At 39.5% G+C, this 18,762-nt stretch overlaps 1 protein-coding gene across 1 annotated transcript in view; it reads right to left on the bottom strand.

Moving 5' to 3' along the window:
• The window catches only part of LOC103917237 (potassium voltage-gated channel subfamily KQT member 1-like), a 531,450-nt gene that overhangs the window by 189,361 nt on the left and 323,327 nt on the right, over nt 1–18,762 (bottom strand). The window contains exon 15 of the mRNA XM_009324351.1: nt 16,686–16,747. Coding sequence (XP_009322626.1) covers nt 16,686–16,747 — 62 coding nt within the window. The remainder of the gene's footprint in view (nt 1–16,685; nt 16,748–18,762) is intronic.

Below are 18,762 nucleotides of genomic sequence, written 5' to 3'. Positions count from 1 at the left end.
TTTTTCCAGTTTATTTTTCCCTTTTTCCTCTCTGCACTAACAGTTTTTAAGAGGCCAAAGATATTCAAAGTGAAATGTCACCATTCTTACAAGCTTAAATAAACTATTTATTAGAGGTAGACTAAGTACTTTGGAGAAATTTATTTGCCCTGGCAATAATATTTATAAATGACCTATGAAATATTATGACATTGTACCAGTAGCATTGCAGTTTGCCTGTGAGGATTTAGTTCCAATCAGCAAGTGCACTTAGAGGGGGAAATATTTCTGTGCGGGGCCAGCAAAGTGTGCAGGCAACACTTGGGAGAAGATGAAAAGGACATAAGTACAGTCTTGTCTTTGACACTGGCAATAAATAAATATAGAAGCAATAAATAAATAAATCATTCAGCCTAAAAAGAAATGCAGTCATTTTATGGTCCCCATCAACTGAGTCTCTGCTGCTTGTAACGGAGAGGTCTAAATGCAGCGTGGCTGAAACAGGGAGCTGAATTCCTCAGCCACAGGACGGTGAAGGCCGCGAGACTACCAGAGGGGAACACAGGTACCTATTGAACATAAGGAGGCATGGCCTGCTCTTTACGTTTCTTTTTTTTTGACCAATGTACCAAGGCAGGAACGACAACAGAAACCCAGCAATTAGGCATTCCAAACAGAACTGCTATTTTAAGAACAACAAACTTCATTAATGTTTTGGTGGTGGAGGGTGAGGAGGGTTTAGAAGTAAAATGCATGTGTGCAGACAAATGTGTAAAATTCAGATGATTTAAATGCTAATAAATACTGCACTTGAACAATTCTCCCAAATGCCATAGAAGCCAACATCTATTTTGCTGTAAACTGTAAAGCTGTTTTAAAAGATGGCTCATGCTGGTGATGAGATATTTGTCCTCTGCCACGGGACAGATAAAAACTTAGCAAAAAAAAAAAAAAAAGAGAAACAAAAAATATTGGAAAACAGCTTATATCTTCATCTTTATTCCCACTCAAGAAAAAGATAAAAGTAGTGACTGTGGCACAAACACAAATATCTCCTTGGGATTTAAACACAGAAACCATCATTTGTAAGATCAACAGATGTCATGTAGAACATATATTTCCAAATATATCAACTCACTGAAACTACAAATATACTTATAAGGTCACTCCATTTGTGCTTCATTTGATTTACATATAATTTATTAGTTCACTTCCTATACTGCATTATTCTGCATGACAGTATCTCCCCCTAAAATCTGCATTATTTTGTATAAATGCTATTCCACAGTACTAGCCTAGCAATTATTGTGAATGCTTACGTGTTCACTCCAAGCTTTCACTGTAGGTATCTCATGCAAGTAAGCCATGCAGGTTGAGATTCTTAGTTTTCAGTTGAATAATAATTTTTAAAGATACATTCAGTAAAATTCTACTTAGGATTCTTTATGAGAGCAAGATGGTTGAATACGGAGAAAAGAAGCAAAAGAAAATAATTTGAATGGCTCTTTGAACGACATATAAAAACTTTCTTTTTAAAACACCAGATTTGGTATGTGTACAGTCCTCAATAATACATGCCTAAAAGATTACATCTAAAGAAAGCTGGACGAGAAAGTACCTGTAAAGTGGATGCTGAATTCTATTCTTTCCCTCTTATATCACGTTTGCTTTATTCCAACTCCATTGTGATAATGCTGCAGAGGCGCAAGACCGACACAATGATAAAAAAAGCCCACAAACCCTAGCCCCTTTGGTAGTTCTGTCATAGGCTGTTAGACCGGTGCACTGGACTTCAGTGCAGTAGACTTTAAACAACATGTTTTTAAGATTCCTTTATGCTTCATTTTTGACCTGGATTTTTTTTTTTTTTTAATGGACCCCTAGTTCTTTGTGCACAAAATTTTAACATACAAAAACTAGGAAGCCCTGCTGAGATGTGGTTAGGAGCAGGTCCCAACAATGTGCCGATCACGGGGTGTGTCATGATTTTCATCTCGACAAGTACATCAAGCCTTAGCTCCTCTAGGGAGTGGCCCTGGGCATGAATGTCTACAAACTTGGCCCAGGTTTCCTGTTTATAACCGAATAAGGTGTCTTTTGCCTAGTTTGCAAAACAAGCACAGAACTACCCACTGCTGATCTTTAATGTGCACTTCCCAGTCACACTTCTCACACTACACAGCTATCTGCTCTTCTGTGGTTATTTGTCAGTGCCATGTGAGTGTAAGCAGATGGGTACAGCAGATTTTTTTTTCTCCCCAGAAATAATGACCACTGAAAATGCAGAAAGCAAAGCAAAGTATGAGACCACAGTGGCTAAGGCAGCAAGAGACATTCAGAATCATGGGACTGCCTACAAAATTTCATTCGGATTCTTCTTATTTGACTCCTTCCCTTTAAGCACTTGTGCTAAACCCCTGTGAGCATTCAGGATTTTCTCTGCTTAAGGTCTAGACACTGTAATGTAACCACAAATCAGACTATGGGACAACCCTCTGAGCTGGGCTCGGAGGAAAGCCCCAGCTGAGGAGGAGATGCGCAATGAACCAGTAAACTATTCTGCGCCGTGTACCTGCAGGCCCAGAGTGGAAGGCTTTGCAGCAAAGCTGTCATCTCCCCACACCCAGCACTCACAGACGCTGGCCATGGGAAGACACCAGCCACATGCTTTTGCACACCAGCACCATCCATATTTCAGAGCTGCCGCTGGTGAGTTCTGGCTACCTGCAAGTGCCTCCTGGCAGGTGAGACCTGCGTGTCAAGCTATGTGCTGGGGACAAAATGGGGAGCAGGTATGACAGGGGGGGGAAAGTGCTGCCCAGTATGGTCCCATGCAGCAGCATACCCACACCTGCAGTGCAGGACTACGGCCTTTCTCCTGCTGCTTGATGTCAAATACAGATGTCAGTGGTCAGTTATTTAGAGATCAGACTGGCAGGTCCAACCTGGTAGCTGGAGCTCGGCAGAAGCCTCAACACAGTCCCATAAACGGACAAGACTCAGGCCAGGCTAGGGTGGGAACATGAGGTGAGGTTTCAAGAGTCCAGCTCAACATGTGTGAGACTTGAGAGGTCTCTCCCTAGTCCAGACCAAGGGACAGTCAACAAAAGAGCAAAGATCTATTTGCTCTGGAAAGCAACAGGCTTTTTTTGGCTAAACAAATTTCAACAGATCAATAGTAATCCCCTCTCAACTTTATCTTCAAGAGATAAAATCGTGTCTCTCAGTTTCCTTCCTTTCTTCTTACCCTCCCCTCCTCCCCCCATTAATCTTAACTTGCTGCCTAGCATCTTTCATGTCTTTGTGCTGGGGCTGTGTGCAGCTAGGAGGTGCATGTACGCTGTTACAATGAAGAAATGAAAAAGAATCATAAATGTAGGCTGATATATTAAAAGGTGCAATACAAGATATATTTTGTTCATTGCTGAATCCAACTTGGTCCACTCTGCCTGCTTATTCTAGTTAAATGCACATGTCAACATATAAAAAGTTATTTCAGACTGCAGCATTTCATTACCCAAGCCAAGCCAAATGAACACAGGAATAGCAACAGTACACACGCCAAGGAAAATGAACATTTTTTTCCTCCTACTGTGACATTTTTGGAGGCAGCCAATTATACATTAAAAAAATCATGAATGAGCAGTGTAATTTTGGAGTCATAACTTAAAGTGAAGTATTCCTTTAAATATGAAATTAATATAATCATGGCATTTTAACAGGTTTTCATGGTTCTGCATTCTTCTACGAGGACTCATTCTAAGTAAACCTATATGCTATATAAAAAGACCACAATAATCTTTTCCCACTAGTAAAATTGCTACTCTTATGAGTGTTATATATATAGGAGTTTTTACATACATAAACAGAATGTGGTCACTTGTGGGATCTATAGATTACATTGGGGGCATATTAAGGGAGCAATGCGTGCGCCAAATTTGTTGGTGTGTTTTACAGTGTCTAGATTTTTCTATCCTGTGCTATTTTGTACATTTCCTGCCCTGACATAAATGACCTCATTAACAAGAAATTCTAATAAGTATTCATAGGGGGTTTTTTATTTCAAAATCTGAACTTTGCTGGCTACAGCTTACTTCTGTTTTGTGACCTCCCTCTGTACGTATAGCCTTGGAGGAGAAGGAGAGAGGAGAAAAAAAAATAAAATGAAACAAAATTCTGCTCACACAAGGGAGTTTTCTGCTGAATGACATAACCGTTACTCCCGTCAGCCTGAGCTATGGTCAGCCTGCCCAACCATCTAGCAAAATTAAGTAAATGGAGAAAAGATATTTTGGGGATTGAAAATTACCTTCCAAATAGAAGCAGTTTATTTTTGCCTTCCAAGCCAAAGAAGGAAATCACACAGCAGCATATGGAGTACTCTATTCCCTACGTATTAAGGTTGTGTTAGCTTTACAGCAGTTCCTGTCACCATTCAGTATCTTACCCCCCAGGCGGATATGTTTTACCACAGGATCAGAAGTCTATGTCTGCAATCCCAACTCAGGATAAAACTTCATTGGGACTCTAGGATCTAACCCACTTGCAGTGATCCCTACGGTAACAGTTACCCTGTAGCTGGGGCTGGAAATAAATGTTGCTTTCAACATCGGAAACACTGTTTTGTTTTGTTTGTTTTTTTCCTCTGAATAATGAGTTCAGAGTGTGCTAAAAAAGGAGAGCTGAGAGTACCTAGCAAAAGCTCCAGTCAAAAATAATATTCAGCATTCAGGGAGCGCTGAAAGTGCTTTTTAGACTCTAAAAAATGGAGGCTGAAATGCCTAAAATGTAAAAGATAGCCAGAAAAAAGAAGATGTAGATGCAAAAATACAAAATATAAATCAGAGCTATATATAGGTATACACATCCATACAACTGCACACACAGTTAACATATACAATAGCTACACCAAAAAAAGCTTGACTAAGGTAGAGTCCTGTAAGGCTACAGGACCAGGCTCAAATGAAATCTGGCCTGAAGCATGATTTGGAAGTCAGGTTCCAAAATTCTCTAAGAAAATCTAATTTGTTTGCAGTTTCTAAATCCAGCAAGAGCGACTCCATGTTTCACCTCCAGCCTTCCCTGTCAAAGTACCATTTCCCCAACCTCACGTTCCTGCCCGGACCTCATCTTCCAGCCATCTCCCCAGCTTCACAGCTGCCTTCCCCCACACTGCACGCACGCTGTTACCCTGGGGCAGTTGCCCACTGTATTAATTTAATGATGAGGGTGAATGGACAGATCAGAGCTAAAGGTGGCCCAGAAATGAATATGCTCAGGGCATTAGTGTGGTCTTGTCTACCTAGCCATTCATTTCCAAAGACGGATATCCCATTTATATGGTAATCATAAATTTGGCTTTATGGTGAGCATACTCTTTGGATATAATCCTTCTGCCCTTCAAAAAATGGTTTCTAAGTGGCTTGCACAGACTAATTTAAGGTATGTGTGGTGGTGCTGGGAAAAGACTGCTGTGCTTCAGTTTCTGGGTACTCATCAAGGACCATCCTCCTTCTATGGTACTACAGATTTTTGAAACAAGAGCAGAGAAAACAGCTATATTTTCTGTTTGATTGCAAATACTGAGGCAGACTGAACACTGCACAAAGATGTTAATGCTCTTTGCATGGCACCCACTCAATCTTGTTACAGGTTACAGTCTTAGCCTTTCACAGGCAAGATTTGCTGCTTGTGGCTTTAGAAACTCTCCAGATACATACAACGACAAGTTGTGCAAAGCATGTAAAGGCTGTGGCCGCTAAGCACCTTGAAAGTCAGTAACAAAACTAACATTAATAGGCAGCTCATGGGAAAGCAGAGTAGGAAATTTAGAGACGGCTGATGTGTTTTGAGTTGCTGCGAAAGAACATGGGCTTCTGCTGCCTCCTAGGGTATGTCCTCATGGCAGTGCCTGCTGCTTGGGAGATACCTGAACTCATGTTAAACTTCCTAACTGCAGTGCAGCTGGCAATGTACTTACGGTGGCAGAGAGGCCAGGGCGCTCTAGTTTTGATCATTTACTTGGACTTTCAGCTGGCTTTTCTGCCTCCCCGGACAGTGTGTAGCAATATATATCAGTGTCTGCTACAGCTATTTACAATCGGTATGACTAGACTGTCTTAAGAAGCCTGACATTTTAAATACACACTATATATTTTATGTTCATCCTATTTCTCTTCTGAGTTTTGAGGCTTCAGGATTCCTGCTTTTCATGTGTATCTCCACAGCGAGGGCTAGAAGTGAGCAATTTTAAGAATTCTCACATAATTGCATGTCTCCAGGTACCAAAGCCTTAAGAAACGTGCAGAGTAGTAGGAGACTTGTGATATTGTCGCAGAGCTGATGGCCTGCACTTTCTACTCCTGAAGAGGCAGGGAAGCTGTAAGAGCTAGATCCTGAGTCCAGATGGAGATCTGATCAGACATTTAACCTGACCTGGCAGCAGACAGCATGGCCCTGTACTAGCCCACATTTTAAATGACACTGTTTTGGCCGCTTTCTGTACCTGTTAAACTTGCTTTACATGCCATTGCTGTATGCTTCACCTCTTGAAAAAAAGTCCTTTTTATGTCAGTTATAGCCTCCTATTTTTGTTAGCAATTTTCAGAAGAGAAAATGTGACAGAATTTTCAGTACTTCTAGTTGTCAGGTTTTGAAAACACTGAGGCCCAAGACACTGCTATGTTCCATATGTCCACTTTAACTGTGGGCTGCAGGTCTCAGAAACAAACCCAGACCTGCCAATTCGGTACTTAATGATGCCCCTTAAACATGAGCAAAGCCTGCCAGCACATTTTTAGCGAATATTCCTTCATCTACATGCTACACAAAACTACTAGAGAAGTCTGCTAGATGCACAGTAGAGATGGTGGGGTGCTGCAGTGACTAAACAACCTCCTGAGGTCCCCTCCAAGCTGAATTATCCTGGGATCAGAAGATGTTTTATGGCACCACAACCACAGAATTGAAAACACTGGCTATGGCCTGATGAGACAGCAGATAGTTTACTTCACGGGCAGAGAAAGGCATTTTAAGTTCACAGAAAGATTAAAGGAGAGATATTTAGGATTGCTTAGTCCACAGAAGGGCATTGGACTCTTAAGAAAGCAGTATTTGAGACTGTGAGGAATACCTCTAGATGCTGAGCGATATACTTCTAGATAAGGTATTTATACGTCTCTCTGTACGATAGTATCCCAGTACCTCACAGTAACTGAAGTAGCAAAGTATTGTTTTATAGAGGAGGAGACTATGTTTTGTTTGCATTTGCGCTGAGGTTCTCTGGCAGAGCACCCTGGGTTTCTGAAGCTGGAGCTCAGTGCGTGAGCCAACAGACCGTGCTTCCTTGCTTTCAGTGCATTCACAGTCATAACTGTTCTACACAAAGCCGTTTTAACCTGCAGAGAAACGCTTGCTGACAATGAAAAAAGCAGTTCTTCAATCACAAAACCATGAAGAAATCCCTAGATAAACTGCTTAGTGATTTAGTACTATTTAATTGTATTCTGACATTGCATAAAAACGCACTCGAGGATCAAGCTTGTAATAAACTAAGCACTGTACCGGCATGATCAGAAGAGATCTGAGGTACCCTACACCACCTCACCTCCTCAGACTCAGAACCCAGTCCCCTTCTCCTGGTCTCAAAGGACTGCAGTGTGTAACAGACACATGGAATAACATGTATTTTACTAAAACACCCCAGAACACAGCACTGAAATCATAATCAAACTTCTAAACAAGAAAAATATGAATATAATTTATCAACATTATTTACTAGTAGGAAAAGTAATTACGTTGTAGAAGTGAGTATGTATTACTGATCTGCTCACTATTTTCCTGCTACACATAATTCAAAGCTATGTGTTGCAAATAACAACCTGGTGGTAAATATAGGGAGAAAAGAGTTTCTCAGTTTCTTGACATTTTATCTCTCTCTCCCGTACCTCATAAGCCTTTATATGAAGTCCTTTATATGTATTTACTGTTGAGTGAAAATTTTCTTCCTTAGATACAGCCAGCATGTCAGGGCAGGTCGCCACAGTACTCCAGTGTATCTTGGTGGGTTTCTTCATATTTTTTTTTCTTTTACAGAGCTGTGTCATCCTGTAACTCGCCTTGTACAGCAGTATTCTTCATACTGCTTATTATATATAATCCATTCCAAACACCCAGAGACTAGTTATAGTAATTTAGACTCAATCTATTCTTCTAGTCCATCCCTTATCATCCGATACCGGCCATCAGCTGCAACAGAATAGCTCCAGGACTAAACAGATGTTTGCTCTGACTCAGCATCGCAGTTCTTGCATGAAATATAAATCCAAGTGCTAGTCCGGTAACCATTTGAATCATATAAATCAGGGTTTTTCCAGTGTACTTTCCCTGATCAAGAGGAATTAGAGGTGAATATTACATGGCATTCAAATAATATTAAAACTGCCCTTTAAATTACTGATCTGAAGAATGTGGTAGGTGAAATAATCACAGTAATTCTGAAGTAAGGAGTACTAGAGGAAAATTACTCTTTTTCCTATAGGAAAATTTCTGTGTTCTCTGTGAATTCTTCATGACGCTGGAATTCTTTCATTCAGAAACAGAACGAAATAACAATTTTAAACAAATGAATTAGAAATAAATCAGTTCAATCAAAACGCTCAGAAAAATCAAGAGTATTTCACCCCAGTTCTGATTTTCAGAAAGTCGCTCTGAAGTAGAAAATTGGAAATACTTTCTTTCAGTATATGATTTAAAATACAGTTCCATAGAATGTGACACCTTTTCAAAAAATGTTCCATTGGAAACAAATTGTCATTTTCAGATGGAGAAACATTCCAAAGGAAAATTCTCAACTTGTCTGTAGGGAGGGGAGCACTTGCAGCATACAGCCATAACCAACTAAAAACAGCTACAAAATCTATTTTGAAAATAGTTTTTTAAATTAAATTGGTTAGAATCGGCAACAATTGGAGGTCATAAAAACTGTTCAAATGAAATTTATTTCCATCAGAAAATAACAATTTTTAAAAAGCTGTTCATAAGAAAAGACAGGTTTAATGAATTTCTATTTTTTTTAAATTATTTGAACAGAATAGAAGAATTGTTGAAATACTCCATTTTCACATTTCTAAATGAAGGCATTTTGTTCTGGGGACCAGGATGACCGATCATTTAGAACTTTATGTTAATTTAGAATAACCTATTAAAAATCATGAAAGGTAGAAACAAAATTCTTATAGCCGATCTGATTTCTGTTATTCTTTGGAGGTTCAGGTCAAAGCTCTTTGTGGGAGGATTTGACTTTTTATCAAAAAAAAAAAAATTGTCAAGATCTCCAAAATACTCTTAAGGTAAAAATATATTTTTTCACCCAGCAACAGTAAATAAATTGCTTCATTGCTTCATAAGCAACAGAACTAACAGAGCTTTGTTTCCTATACATTTGTGGCTGGACTCTCTGGCACCTGAGAAGAGCCATGCTCACACTGCAGTCTTTTCTTCTGGGAGCAGGGGGATTAACAGAGTGTCTGTCCTCTACCCAGGCACTTATTTTCTCTAAAACTTACAGGAAATCAACATCTCTAAGCTCATGACCCCTTTCTCCATTTCGGTTAAAACCATTTGTAATGCTTAGAAGGTTTTGGTGGAGAACAGGAAGCGACGGACAGGCTCCCTCAACCACAGCCTTTGTGGTCAACACTGCTATTTCCAGGACCTTTTCCCTGCAGGTTAAACAGCCCGGGCGCATCAATATGGATTAGATTTCCAACATCGTAACAGCCTGTGAAAGATTCCCTTCCCCAAAGGCTCCGTTATTTACCAGCAGCCCTAAATCACTTTACTGTTTCTATCTTCCTTGTTATTCACAGCTAATCTGTGTGCTCTCCTCAAGGAGCATTAGTGCAGGGTGGTACATCTTCTGCAAGCGACTCTCCTTGTTTCTTATTAAATGTAAGGTAGCTGCAAACTGATTTCAGGCTGCTATGCAGCATATGGCTGTGAGCCCCTGCCTCCCCCAGCCCCAGCATGCTCCAAGGTGTCAGGGGCAGCGTTTGCCGGTTGGTTTTGGTTCCACCAGAAGAGTTTCAGCCAAGAGAGCAGAAAAGCAACTAGATTGCACCAATTGCCTAATCACAGCAATCCTTGAGACTGCTATAAATGAGATCAAACTATTCAAGCTGGATCCTAATCAACAGTCAGTGCAATCACTGGGGAGCAGACACTGCCATCTGCATGCTCATTTATTGGGCTTTGGAATTATTTAACGTTTGATTTATGGTGGTGAATTGCGTCCTGGCAAACGTTCACTATGCAAAACTCTTTGCTCCCTCACCCATTAAAAATCAGGGCCTGATCCATGTGAAAGCCTCCTGCTGAGTTCACTATGTTTTGGATCAGGCCTCTGGGTCTCAAGACTGGCAGATAATATTCCATTTCTGTCCAATTTTCTTGCTTAAATTTAGAAGAAGCTCAAGTGTTTTCCATCAACATTTTTATGTTTACTTTTGGGAGAATCTTCACAGTGGGTCAGGTTACTGTGATATAGGAAGGATGACCCACACTGACATATAAATTTTCCAAAAAATCTCAGCCTGAGGCAGACATCTGCCTTGGAGAATTTCAGCCCAGATGGCTAAAGTTTGGCAAAGATGTAAGCATCTGAAAATAGAGCTCTGTAATGGAAAGTGGTGTACAACCTTAATAAATGGAGGGTGCTACCAAGTACCACATATGATAAGGCTCCATAACAAGAACCATAAGGGAAGAATTCAAGCAGGATTCTTTCAGATATGCTTCAGAATATATGATCTATCTCTTCGTTCCTTTTACTTGAAAGGCGTATCAGTTAACTCTTATTTTTGCCTGATCCTTCAGACATTACCATCAAAACCAGGCAGCTCAAAACCAGCCTTTCCTTCTCAACCGTACTAAACAAGGTTTATCTGAGAAGCTTAGAACCATCCCAGTCAGTCAAAATAAGTCCAAGCTGTGATAGTTCCTCTCTGCATTGAGAAGTCAGCTAGCAAAGTAGAAAAGCTGTGCGGCTGAGATCTAAGCTGTTAAATTAGCATTACTTGGTTTTCAGATTAAAAACCCATCTTGATGTTTCGGTACAAGAACCCATGCACAACTTCAGTTCTATGGTACCTTAAATCCCCAGCATACCCCAAAGATTCACTTCTAGACATAATAGATGAAAAACATAATTTCACTCAGATTAATTCTGAACTTTTTGAGTCCCCATTTCTGCTTTCACCTCATCTCTGTCAATTCGCTCCTGTTGAGCAGGATGTGAAGACATGAGCTGGAATCTTGTTTAAAGCCATGTAAGAAATTTGCTGCAATTTACACCTGTGTAAATCCTGAGTAACTCCACTGGCATAAATGGAAGCGCAATTTGGCTTGGAGCATCAGGCATTTGTTTTTTAATTAGGCAACAGCTTAAAAATAAAAATCTAATGACTTCATAGATACGGTGCAGAATCAATGGATTTGTGCTGGACTGCTCTGGAGTAAATGAGATCAGGCTTTGACTGTGTTTACTGGCATTCCATTCCAAATACACATTCATAACATCTCTCCCTGTGAACCTCCTGTCCACCTCCTTGAACTGAACAGGCATGCTCCAAGAACACGTACAACAAGCAATACACCTCCTTCACGAGATATACTAGTAACTGCAAGTCACATTAGCTATGTTAATTATTGACTCACACACATTTGTGTTCATGCATGTTTGCAAAACACAGAGGGCCAGGATGAAATGTATTTTCTGTTTAGAAGAAGGAATGGCAGTGCAACTCGGATAGCTACTTTCAAGAACTATCAGCCTGTTCTAGTAGCTAAGAAAATCCACATAACGCCCATTTGCAAAAAGCCTTCTGAAAAGCTTTATATTATGGAATGACTCAATCTTTAAGGAACTGGGGGCAAACAACCCACAAACACCTTAGTGCCAAAATATGTTTTTGTTAACAAATGTATTTGTTGGGTTTATTTCAGACATATTCTTGAAACCTCAAAAATGTAGCACACTCATTTTGCAACTGACTCATTGTGCACCAATTTTCAGCTTTTTCCCTTGTTTTTTTTTAAATGCAGTTCAGTTATGCCCATCACCCCACCCACAAATTAGGGGTTTATAATGGAAATTCTGACAGGGCCTTCACTATGGCGGTGCTTGCAGGCACTGTCATAATAAATCATTTACTATTTAATGACTCCTGATGTAATCACAGCAGGAGTCAGATTCACTAACATCCATCTCTCCATTGTTATCCAGGAGAAATAAGATGGTAGGGAAATACCACTCTTGTCTGAGCCCATCTTTTTAGCTCCCAACTTTAAAACGAGTATTTAAATTGGTAAAGAGACAGTTTACCACCACAATCCAACCTCTACATTTGTTTATGTTGGACGACACTTTTGTTCTGGCTCCCATTAGTCAGATGGATAAAGCTCAGAAGGGTTCTGCTTTACTGCCCTGTTTTCTCTTAGTGTTTCTGCATTTTCTAAATGCTACCAAATGGTTGCTTTTGGCTCCCAGCATTATCACATGTTGTCTATAAGTATGGAAATAGTTATGGTAATATGGACGTAAATCATAACTGTGAATACCACATAAAGAAGACTGCCACATAATTATAAAAATACCTAATAGATTTCTTTTTCAAAGACAACACAGCTGTCCCTTCTAACCTTTCATTTGTAGATTCTTTTCTCTCCTGTTTTTATTTATAGGTTGCCGTGCAGTTTGACATAGCACACCACGATTTTTGTTTCTAATTTTGAAAGAAACGAAAAAGAAAGAATACTCATTTCATCATAAAGGAGCATTAGTTTACAATTTTGAAAAGAAACTAACGCCAGCTCTAGAACATCATCTTGGAACCAATCTCCCTCTTAATACATTTCAAAAGAATCCGTCAATGGCTACATACCGCAATTTAAAATTAAACCCTGCCATCGAACTAAAGAAAGGGTCGGCCAAATGGCACACATCATGTGTTGGGAAAGAAGCCCCATTCTTTCTCTAAACATCTCAGTGTTTTTATGAAAAGAACCACACCAGGTTATTACACTGACCACAACAAAATAAGATTTTTATACCCTACTCAGGCAAAAACAGGTTGAAAAGTGTTATGGGTAAACTTGCACTACGCAACATGCCATGTTAATGAAAGGAGTAAAGCCTTACACAGCACTGATGCTGCCAAAAAGGGTTTTACATATTGTCTGGAAACACCAGTTTATTACATGGAACCACCATGCATTTTATCCCTTCCGAGTCAGCTTTGCAACGCTTAAAAGCAAAGTGACAGAAGTGTGTTTCAACTCTGCTTTATGCTAGACTCGCATGGTGCTTCATCCTACACAAACTTGTTCTTACCTCTTCCTTGTTGCCTTAAACTTACATACGGAGCCCGGATGGTCACAAAAGAGAGGCTGCAGACAACGCTGCTCATGCCACATGAATGGAAGGCTGTTATCTTTGAATCTTTGAAACATTTTTGCCTCAAAGCTTTTATCTATCACTAAGCAACCACTTCAGAGATCTATGCCTATGCCCTTCTACACAGCAAATCCTCCATTTTAACTCAAATAGTAGCAAACCTCTCAAGGGAATGAAGTTCATCTTAACCATCAGAAATGTACACTTCTCCCTCTCTCTCAAAATTTATGAAAAGAGTAATTATGGCTTTATGCAGAACAACGCACAGCTCTGAATGGGTGAATTACATTCCGATTCCCTTTCGGAGAAACAACTAAAACAAATGAACTGGAAAATGCTGGTGAGAAAGATCAGTCTGGGCTAGAGGTGTACTAATAGCTTATTGATACTGATTTTTAAGCAGATGAAATGTTCAAATCTGCACTGCATTTTTATCAGTCTACACCAACTGGCCTTTGCCCAAAAATGTGTCATTTTATCAGATGCGTCACTCGGTTGGGAAGCTGCCATGACTATACTGGGTGACTGAATGTTAAAATAATTTCTCCAGGGGGAAGAGGCTGATCCCGAAGGTTTTCTAGTTCCAAGGGGGAGATCATTTTTCACCACCAGCTGGAGCCTGATGTCAGACATGCCCTTGCTTCTTTTATTCTCCTCAGAGGTTGAAACCCAGCTTGTCCTTCCTGACTCCAATATTGTTTCACACTTGGGCACATAGCAGCTACTACACAGTGAACTATTAAAGCAGGAGAGCCCATGAGACATGGGAAAATAGTTTAGGGGAAGCTGTTTGACAGCAGGATGCGGTCATTTCTATTGTCCTATTAAAATAGAGATATCTGGGAAGCTTAACTTTGTTTTCACTATGTAAACAAATGTATTTTAGCCTAATGTGCCAAAAAGATGCAAATACAAAAAAACCCAACCAAACCCACACCACCAAAGCCCCGAACAAACCAACACAACAAATGTTTGCCCTTTTTGTGCACTGTGTCTACTTTCTTAGCAGGAATATGAGAATGAAGCCCTGTACACCTAAAAAGAAGGTTAATTTGTACTGAAAGAACAAATGCCCTAGGTTCCATCAGACTCTGGTGTTTTATTTTACATTTATAGTTTTGTCTGAGAACCAAAAGGAAGCTGCAGTGATTGAATGTCTTTTATAGAGTCATCTTATGAAAATATCTTGACATATTTTTATTCCCTTCTATTTGTTTTCTCCAGAACAATAAGTAGAGAGATAGAAATCACCAGTTCCCATACAATATGCGGCCAGTTAAAGCACTACAGGTTAATTCTTCAAACAAAATAGCAGCTAGGTCTTGTCCACACTAATGGCTTTAGCTTGCACCAACTATATTTAGATCATGCTTAAATGAAGTTAAGATGGCTATACCATTGGGGTTTTTTTAACTTGCATGACTTGTTCCGAGAACATGGTTGCGAATCCCTGCTACAGACTGGTTACCACATGCTTACAATAGACATTTAACATGAGAAGGTGAAACCATGTGGCTTCATCATCTCTAAGCATTTACATCAAGGCAGTATTGATGAAAATGATAACCTTTTTGAATCAGCTAGAGTTCAGTTTTCTAGCAGGTTTAAGCTGTAAAGGTAGAGCATAAGCAGATACCCGCAGCAGAGATCATTCACTGCAGCATTTACTGCATACACTGGCATCTTCTGTAATGTTCCTCTTCCAACACCAAGGCACCTCTGCAGTACTCTAATTAAGGCTTTGAAATAAAAAGTTATCAAATCCACAGCATATTGTGCTAAAGCTGGACCAATGCCAGACACATTAATAACTTTCTGACCTCATATTCTTCATAAATATGGAGCAGTCAGGAGACCATGAACAACTGCTTCCAGACCAGAAGTACTTACAATACTAGCAATATTTCTCACACAAAATATTCTAACTGTTATCACAGTTATTTTTATTGCTAAATTTTCAAATCTGTATTGTGGGTTTCTCTATATATGCATATTCAAGAAATCTGACTGAACTAGTGGTATGAATTTACAGAATATACAGAGGCTAGAGACCAATATACCTCTTTTGAAGTGAATTAAGGTAATCTGAACGAAAGCTATTTTCACTTTGAACGAGTGTGTCTGCACAAGGGACCAATTCACTTTAAAAGTTAACTCAGACAATTTGTCTTTGTATGTGAAGCTGATTCTCTGACACTGTCCAAGAAAGCTAAAAGTTATAGAAAAATCTGTCCTTTGACATTGCAGCATCATGTATTTACAATGTTGTCATAGCAATGATCATTAGATATTAGGCAAGAGAGGGAGGAATTGTATTTGTTTAATTTCAATTTCTGCTTTTCGCCAAGATGCAGTTTTTCTTAAGAATAATGAAAAGTTTCCTTCCTCTTTCCTTCTCGCTTCACTTCCCCAGAAAAAAGTGAAAAGAAAATTTGCATGATGAATTTGAGTAAGACAAGGATACAAACAGGCAATGGATATGTTAAATTCAAACGGACTTTTGTCTCAGCTGTTACATCATACCACATACCAAAGCTACTGCACTGCTACTGTCCACAGGAAGCACACTGTTCTAGGGATACCAGTTTTTAGGGGTAGGTAAGAGAGCGGACCAGAAAACTATTAGAGAAATAGATTCCTAGTTTTAAGCAAACTCGTATTTTTGTTATCACTTGAGTGGGAAAAGCTCTTGAGGATGTTTGGAATAGGTCTAAAACAATAGAGCCTCAGTGAGCCCTGGCCTTTAGGCATACTTCTAAGTAACTCTAATTAATAACAAAGATGAACATATTCTTGGAGAGAAGACACTGGGGGAGGGGCAGAATTGATGCAAAGATAACTGCACAGGGTAAAAATGCAGTAAACATTAAAGAACCTCAAGATTATTAACTGAGATATCAACCGTTGCTATTTACAAAGACTCCTGATACTCGCCTTTCTGTTTAACTCACTAATTCTTGTATGACAAACACCTTGTCAGTTCGCAGTACTTATCTACAAGATGTGTGATTTGGCTTCAACATGAAAGTAGTCCCTTTTAAAATCAAGCACCAAATCTGTGTGGCAGGTAAATGGTTAATGCTGAACAACATGCACACAATACTTCATCAACTCCCTTACAAAAATTAGGATATTATTCTTTATTATGGTGCCCTGTAATTCTAAAGTAAATCATGCCAAGATACTATCTTGCACATCTGTAGATCAGATATCATTACTCAGGAAAAAAAAAAAAAAGCTTTCATGCACTTACCTTATCCTCTAGCCGGATCAGTCTGGCTCCTACAGTACAGTATCCTTTGTCTACCCCTTTTTCTAAATAAAGAAGAATAAAAATGGGACATTCATTAGGTGGAGAATAAACTCAAACTGAGAATTATACCTATGGTATTTAAAGCAAAAAAGAAGCTGGTAATAGTAGGGTAATATAAATAACATGAACATAATAAGACAGATTTTCTTCATGGCGTACAGAAGTGAAAGAGGGTAGCTGGAGAGAAGGGAATTAGTTTGTCTAACTGACAAGATTAAGTTAGTCTGAAGGGCAACCTGGACTTTGGTAGAGGTAGTCTGTAGACATGAAGGACTATAGATAGTGTCTGAGGTAACTTGATTCCTTGTTTAATTATCTCAATTAACTGCATGTAGTTAGATGGCATAGGCATGCTCCCTAGGCATACCCCCCATTTTGAATATCATTGACATGAGCAATGTACACTTCCTACACATAAAGAAACCAGAATAGTTTTCAACTGAGGTTGTAGATGTAGGAGGCAGCACTATCCAGGGGTTCAAGGGCTGAAGTGGCAGAGATCTATCTCCTCTCTGCAAATGAGTGACACTGGGAAAAGCCCTTGCATCTCCATCCTCATTTTCCCTCCTAGCCTTCATGAGGCTATTAAAGCCTGAGGCTATTAAAGCCCAGTTATGCAATTTGTTTCACTCGCACACTGCGAGTGGTGGGATTGGGAGCCGAGATTGAAAACTGTGTAAAGTGGGGTCTAGTCTTTGTGTTTACGTGGCCAATCACAAAGGAATGCCATAGTTTGGGGGTGTTATTTCACAGGGAATGAAGCACAAAAACACATATATTCTGAGCTGGGAGAAAATATTCACACACCACCCCCCCCCACTCCAATATTAAAGTAACCTAGAAGCCTATGTCAATGGAACTTGGACACATTTTCCTCTATTAAACTATATTTCCAATACTGGGCTGGAGTAATTACTCCTTGTTTGTTCCATAAATTATGGAACTTTTATGAGTGGTTGAGCTTTAAAGCTATTTAAGTCCATTTTGCTTAGGGCATGAGCACAATGTGAAGGGCTTACTGGAAGGCAGGCTGAGATGTGAATTTACAGTGCATCAGCATCCACCGTAACTGCCTGTATGTGTGTGCATTCTGCAGGGAACTCAGATTCTTGCATTTCTCAATGAATGGTACTTGCTTTACCATTACCATTAGCAGTGTATACGTTTGCTAATGTGATATGTTTAGTGATATATTTGCACCAAAGTTCATCTCAAGGTAACTTGTACTGTATGCACCACAACCTTAGAGGAAGACTTTAGCGAAAAGCAATGCTGGCAAGAGTACTCTTCTTGCTTTCCTTCTCCTCTACAGACCACCTAGAATATTAAAAAGATCATGGACCCTTGGCAGCTCTATGCAGGCATTAGAAAGGAGAAGTGTTTCATCAGAGAACCTGCAGGAAGAAATACCATAAGGAGAGAATATTCAAAGATCGTTCAAGGACACTGTGTGGGGACAGAAAATAAATGACACAGCTTGGCTCATACATGCGTGCTGTTCATCATTCATTAGTTCACAGCCACGGAAACCTCTTAAAATATAAGTGGCTGAGGCTCAAGTTTATCTATGTATTCATCTCTGCCTAACATGAAATAATTGACTATGCAGTCTACTTTCTAGTTAGTAAACCTGCAGACACTTATCACCTTTCAAAGAATATACCAGAAAAAACATGCCTTTAAGGATTTCTAAATTGGGATGTGATTTGAACAACAGTGGATAGGTAGTGTTTTTGTTTAGGTCTAAAACCAAAAAGGCCCCCAAACCTGAAGAAATATTCCAATAAGCTTTTTTTTTTAAAAAAAAGAATAATTTCCTCATCAGCTCTAATTACATCCTTCATAGAATCACCAAAACATCCCAAAACAACCAAACCAAGTTAATAATGTTTCCTATTTTTGTTATTCTCAATGTGGTGTGGAAGAGAAAACAAGAAAATAGGAAGCAGATAACCAGTAAGAAGCTATTTCGTGGCATGTGGCACTCCTATCAGATGAAGTGAAAAGAATCATATAC

The sequence above is a fragment of the Pygoscelis adeliae genome, unplaced genomic scaffold, assembly GCF_000699105.1.
Source record: "Pygoscelis adeliae isolate BGI_AS28 unplaced genomic scaffold, ASM69910v1 Scaffold65, whole genome shotgun sequence".
Classification (NCBI taxonomy): Eukaryota; Metazoa; Chordata; class Aves; order Sphenisciformes; family Spheniscidae; genus Pygoscelis; species Pygoscelis adeliae.
Note: the sequence above shows the minus strand (reverse complement) of the source record. Positions and strands in the feature narration are given on the sequence as shown.